Source organism: Mus caroli, unplaced genomic scaffold (genome assembly GCF_978045245.1).
Source record: "Mus caroli unplaced genomic scaffold, Mus_caroli_1 scaffold_4, whole genome shotgun sequence".
NCBI classification, from domain to species: domain Eukaryota; kingdom Metazoa; phylum Chordata; class Mammalia; order Rodentia; family Muridae; genus Mus; species Mus caroli.
In genome coordinates this window covers 121,230,108-121,237,063 of record NW_028227259.1, presented here as the reverse complement: position 1 = coordinate 121,237,063, position 6,956 = coordinate 121,230,108, and the positions used below count along the sequence as shown (strand labels likewise).

At 45.1% G+C, this 6,956-nt stretch overlaps 1 protein-coding gene across 1 annotated transcript; it reads right to left on the bottom strand.

Annotated features, from left to right (window-relative positions):
- Window positions 1-1,455: 1,455 nt before the first annotated feature.
- LOC110294925 (ubiquitin-conjugating enzyme E2 E1) lies at window positions 1,456-2,058 on the bottom strand. The gene has a single exon (XM_085836323.1). The coding sequence runs from the start codon at window positions 2,029-2,031 to the stop codon at window positions 1,456-1,458; it is 576 nt and encodes a 191-aa protein (XP_085692449.1). The 5' UTR covers window positions 2,032-2,058.
- Between the last annotated feature and the right edge of the window lie 4,898 nt (window positions 2,059-6,956).

The window sequence follows — 6,956 nt, the reverse complement described above, 5'->3', positions numbered from 1 at the left end:
CTCCTGTTCCATTGTATTAGGCGGTGTTTAGACTGAGATTGGATTTGAGCTGGCTTTCAGCTGGATCCGTTTTCAGTTAAAGTTTGGGCCGTGGTAAAGGCTAGCATATTCGTGCCATTTGCAAGCATTTAGCTCTTGGCTCGCAGAGAGTCACAAGGAAGTTCAGCGGGAGTCTCAGCCAGGCGTGGGCATGGTTGGAGACTCCAAGAGCTTTCTTTCTAGGTCACGGGAAGTCGTTTTGTCCAGGTCTTGGGTAACATGAGAAGCTACATCTGTAAAATCCCACCAACATGGCTGAACACATGAGCTGAACAGAGGGGACACCAATGAACATGCCAAACGGGACTGAGAAAAGCCCAAGAGGTCTCAACCCTAAACAAACAATATAGATGACTCAGTAAAGCTGAGAACTGGGAAGACAGTCCTCCCCAGGGAAGAGGACATCAATTGGTTGTCGAGCACTAATGATCATCCTTTAAAACATACATACAAGTAACATTATATAGCCTGAGCAGGTTGTATTTATATATAATAAATATATAACATATAATATATAATATATAATGTATAAATATAAAATATATAATATAATATACAGTATATAATAATGTAACACACATATATACATATACATAAACATACATAGGTACATACATCACATTATATATTATATATCTTATATCACATACCATATATCACATATCATATATCACATACAATATAGCATGTATTATATATTATATATTACACATTACACTATACATTATATATAGTGTAATATACATTATATACAAATATATATTGTATATTATACATATTTAGGCATTGTCTTTTTTGTTCTTAATATTATTTATTAGCACAAATGCAGACATAAGAAGTCTAAACCAATTGACTGAACAATTTCTATTCCACATGTACAGTTAACAGCTTAAGGTATTTCACTACAGGTTTCCACAAATCGTGATTCAACCCTTGAAGTAATTTGCATATAAGATAAAATACATTAACTACATGGTGTCTTGTAGCCAGGTGTCCATTTTACATATACAAGGTAACAAACTCATCTTTGCAAACTTGTTAAATACCATTGTTTCCTTCTAAGAAGGAAAAACAAATTCCAATTTTTTTTGAACAAGAAAATAGGACTTTACATAAATGACATGTACCTATACAAATTTAAGCTGATCAATGCAACACAAGTGTCTACGCATGCTTTCTTTTCTGTTGTACTAAAAGTCAGCTAATCCTGCAAAGTTTCAGCTCTAAACGTCGCTATTACCAGTTTGTCTACTGTAGCAAGATACCTTAAGTTACAGCAAAATCCTGGGAAGTAAGACTGAATAATATCTGCTATAGAAATGCCCTACCCTTTACCAACTCCCACCCCCACCCTTTCAAAATCATAAGCAACTCTCTTCTGTGACAGACAAATCATGTAAGAACTGAAAACCCAGTTTATGTAGCGTATCTCTTGGTCCACTGTCTGGCCGTTCTGTCGTGTTCTGCTCTGTTGGTCATGTCCTGAGTGGCAATACTTCCCACCAAAGGGTCAGCAGGATTGCAGTCTGTAAGGAGTGAGCAGATAGAAAGGAGGACTTTTGAGATGGTTAGTGCTGGGCTCCAGTTGTCTTTCAATATGTCCAAGCAAATAACTCCTTGGCTATTAATATTACAGTGATAAATTCTTGTACGAAATGTAACCCTTGGAGGCTTGAAGGGATACTCTGGTGTAAAAGTAATGCCAAGGAAGAATCCTCCACCTTCATACACAGACCCTGGAGGACCCAGAATGGTTGATCTCCACTCATAGATGTTGTTGCCCTTGGGACCAGCACTGCAGTTTGGTGGAGGGTCTAAAGTGATGTCTGCCAGCTCCTTCTGGATCCTGTTGGCGCTGGTGGAGAGGAGCTTTGAATTTTTGCTCATGCTGATTTTACTCTCCTTCTTGGGGGTGCTGCCTTCTTTCTCAGTCTGCTGGTTGGAGGACGAAGATGACGAGGAGCTGGTGCTGGCCCTCGAATCATCCGACATAGCGAACCCCGCACCCCACCCCGCGAATGGCCCCTCTCTTTGTGTCTGGCTGCTCTGTGCCACCGCACGGTACCCGGATTTATATGCAGATGCAGCGAACACTTTACCACGGAGTGGTCTCCGGTGCCTGAGACCGAGAACAACCTGTTTAAATGCTCATTGGCTGTACACCCCTACATGCCACTGTGGTAGATGGCAGAACTCAAGAACAGTGACCTTCAAGCAGAGTTTTAATCACAGTTTAGTGCACATGCACACACACACACCACACACACACAGACACACAGATACACACACACACACACACACACACACACGCCACAGAGAGAGAGAGAGAGAGAGAGAGAGAGAGAGAGAGAGGCAGAGACAGAGAGAGAGAGAGACAGAGACAGAGAGATGGAGATACAGAGACTGACCCAGGAGGGGGTAGATTGATACATAAACAAAGAGACACAGAGAAACAGAGACACAAAGACATCCTCCAGAGACAGAGAGACAGAAAGAGGTTCAAAGCATTCATGAAATGCTATTTAATCAAGCATGCCTTGTGATATCTTCTATTCTCTTCTGTTTCATTTAAAATAAATGTTAGTCTTGACTCATTAGATTGATTTAATGGCCACACAGTGGAGAGCTATTGAAAACCGTCAATATAGAAAGCTTGAGGGGTTATATTTTGAATGGGAGGTTAAAGGTGCAGGTTCTAATGTGAGCCCTTAAGGCAAAAATCTTTCCCAGTCAAGATTACCTTCACTTGCACTGGTCTTTGCAAGGTCAGAGGGCACTGATGAACCTATTGTGGTTTCTTTGCATTTGATCGTGACTTTCTCTTCCCCAAGGAACTGGGGCCAAATTCTAGTATGATTGGCATTTAATGGCCCAGCCTAGATTGCTCTCTCTTCCTGATAATTGAATTCAAATATCCTAGTTGTGTGTGTGTGTGTGTGTGTGTGTGTGTGTTGCTAGCCTGCTGGATGCGGGGTGTTCTTAACTTACTTCCTATGTAGTTGATGTTTGTAGGTTTCAGTCCTATAGAAAGGGCCTTGGACTGCAGACAACGGGTTTGTGTGCAGTGTGACGATGTCATTTACTGTCTTTCGAGAGGTCTCTTGTTCCATAGGAGCTGAGGAAGCACACTGTGGTCCATTGCTAACACTGAAGGGAGAGAAACCTGGGGCAGTTACAGCACATTTGCAAAGGTGGATGAAAGGGAGGTTTGGGCTTCTAGGGGTGGGGCATGGAGGGGAAATAGGATTGGAAAGTAATGATTAGTAGGGTTTGTTTGTGCAAACTCAACTTAGCACACATTTTCATCTTTAGCAATAATGCTTGGTTTTCTCCCTACATACAAGAGGAAAAAGGGCAGATCTTCCTTTCTGTAGCTCAGGACGGAGAGCTTGCGATACGCTTGCTGTCCCTTCCTCGTGTCCCGCTTCCAGTAATCCTGATGCCGAAATGGTGCATCCTGTGTGTGGCATATCCTGACCACCTTTAATCTGCATGGACATTCCATTATTCCTGCAACCTTAGTTTTCTGAGTCAATCCTGGGAACCCAAAGGGAGTTAAGGACGGACTCTGAAGAAGCAAAAGTAAATACCTGGAAGGTGTGGAGATACAGTGCCGTTGGTAGAGGGATTGTTGAGCATGCCGGGAGCCCTGGGTTCAGCCACCAGATAACTCAGGCATGGTGGCATGCACCTATAACAGGAACACTTAGGAGGTGGAAGTGGGTGGATGAGAAGTTCAAAGTCACCCTCATTCTCACCTCATAGTGGGTTTGATCTAGCCTGGGCTATCTGAGACACTGCCTCAAAAGTTATCGTAACAGTTCAAGATATAAGAAAGTCTGTGTGTGACTATCATAAAGCAAAAGTTAATAACTGTGTGTGTGTGTGTGTGTGTGTGTGTGTGTGGCTACCTGTCAGTGGGAGATGCGAACGATAAGAAGAGAGAAATTGGGAATATAGGGAGAAGTTCAAGTACATCAGCCCCTGCCATGGAAGCACCCAGAACCTCTATGACAGGATGTGACTGCCCAGGGCTCTCAAACTCACTCTAGGCAACGATTCTTTTCTTGTCGTTGACGATTGGACCCGGAGGATCACATGAGCCCTGGCTTAGCCAATCAGAGCCTTTGCTTCTTGAGCATCTGCGCAGAGAGAACCAGACATCAGCTGCATTTAGTGCTCAAGTTTTCTGTTTTTGTTCTTTAAAGATATATTTGTTTTATTTGTGTATGTCTATGTCTATGTGTGTGTATGTGTCGTAGGGATTTTAACAGCTGTGAGCAGACATCATGACCAAGGCAAGTCTTATAAAAGACAACATTTAATTGGGGCTGGCTTACGGGTTCAGAGGTTCAGTCTAGTATCATCAAGGTGGGAACATGGCAGCACCCAGACAGGCATGGGGCAGGAGGAGCTGAGAGTTCTACATCTTCATCTGAAGGTTGCTAGTGGAAGACTTAATTCCAGGCAGCTAGGACGAAAGTCTTAAAGCCCACACACACAGTGACACACCTCCTCCAACAGGGCCACACCTCCTCCAACAAGGCCACGCCCACTCCACCAAGGCCACACCTCTAATAGTGCCACTCCCTGGGCTGAGCGTATACAAACCATCACAATATTCATGCTTGACTGTATTTATGTGCACTACGCACATGCAGGTACCCGCAATAGCCAAAAGGAGAGCATCAGATCCCTAGGAACTGAAGCTACAGATGCTTGTGAGCCTCCTTGTGGGTGCTGGGAATAGACTCATGGTCCGTAATGAGAAGAGCAAGGGTATTAACCACTGAGCCATCTCTTCAGCCTCGGTAAAAATGTTGACAGTGGCAGATGAAGATGATTTGAATATTGATTTGAGCAGTGATTTAAGGAGAAGAAAAAAGCCAAGCAGATGGAGCGGTGTGAGCTAAGGGCATTTGGCATTACGGCTTGGCAAGAAGTGTAGTCCCTGAAAGGGTCCTGTGCTGAAGGCTTGCTCCTCAGCTGGTTCCACACCCACGCCCACTCCAACAAGGCCACGCCTACTCCAACAAGGCCACGCCCACTCCACCAAGGCCACACCTCTAATAGTGCCACTCCCTGGGCTGAGCATATACAAACCATCACAATATTCATGCTTGACTGTATTTATGTGCACTACGCACATGCAGGTACCCACAAAAGCCAAAAGGAGAGCATCAGATCCCTAGGAACTGAAGCTACAGATGCTTGTGAGCCTCCTTGTGGGTGCTGGGAATAGACTCATGGTCCCTAATGAGAATAGCTGAGAACTCATTGCCTCAGGAGGGAATCTGATAGATGGGTTCATAATTTGACAGTAATATTGGGAAGTGGCAGAAATTATGAGGTAGGGTCTATTAGAAGGAATGCATCCCTGAATGATGGGTCTTGTCCTTGATCTTTTCCTGACTCTGCTCCCTGGCTGCCCTGAGGTGAGGAGCTTTCCCCTACTGTCCCCTTATACCATGGTGTCTATCTCCTGATCACACATAAGATCAGAAGCCACAGGACAAAAGTCAGTGGACCGAAGCTTCATATCAGGAGCCCAAACCAGTCCTTCCCTGCCTTGAGCTGTCTCCCTGGGCATTTTGTCACAGCAACAGAAAATGCTGACTGATTTGCTGATGTCTGAAAACCTTCCTGATAGTAACAAATGGGGGCGAGCAAGGTATGGTACCGGCATTTAGTATGTAGAGGACGGGATGCTGTTAAACCCACCCCCCTTCCCCGGCCCCATGCACAGAGCAGCTCTCACTACAAAGGAATGCCTGTTCAAAAGTTAACAGTGGCCAGCTGAGAGGGGTGGAGGGGTTACAGTTTGGTGTGGTAGCAAGAGGGAGAGGTGAGAGGAGAGAGAGAGAGAGAGACAGAGACAGAGACTGAGACAGAGACAGAGAGACAGAGAGACAGAGAGAGACAGAGACAGAGACAGAGAGAGAGAGAGAGACTGAGACAGAGACAGAGAGACAGAGAGACAGAGAGAGACAGAGACAGAGAGAGACAGAGAGAGACAGAGAGACAGAGACATAGAGATAGAGAGAGATCCAGATATACAGAGAGACAGAGAGAAAGTGAGAGAAAGAGACAGAGATACAGAGAGAGACAGAGACGCAGAGAGAAAGAGAGAAAGGGAAAGAGAGAGACAGAGACAGAGAGACAAAGACACAGAAAGAGCAAAAGAAAGAAAGAGATAGAGACAGAGAGACAGAGAGAGACAGACAAAGACAGGGGAGGGAGAGACAGACATACAGTGACACAGAGAGAAAGAGAGTTACAGAGAGAGACAGAGACAAAGAGAGAAAGCAAGAGAGAAGGAAAAAGGGAGAGGGAGGGGGAGAGGGGAGAAGGGAGAGGGGAGAGAGGAGAGGGAGAGGCAGGCAGGCAGACACAGGAACAGGCAAGAGCAGCCAGGTGACACCTAACTTAGGAGCATGGGGAGGATCTGAGAGAGATGGTGCAGAAGTAGAAAGGCTGTGCCCAATCAGAGTTTGGATCCAGGCAGAAGGGAGGAATGAGACAGGAGGAGGGAGGTGGGTATCTGCTGTGGGCTGTGTTTAGTGAGCTGGGAAACGCACAGACACAGTGCAATGTGTCCTTAAACATGGACTCTGAAGTCAGACTCTCCAGGATGGGGATGAAGGTCTCCAGAAGTGACCCTTTTCTATTTCATACACATACACTCACATGCACGCATGTGCACACGTGCACACAAACATGCATGAACATATGCACATAAACATATGCATGCAGGCATGCAAGGACACATGCACATATGTATTCACACAGGCTAGCTGGCAGGTAGGCACACATGCACACAGCTGCACACACGCACACACACACACACACTCACATACACACATACACACACATGCACACATACACACTCATACACACACACCTGCACACACACATAC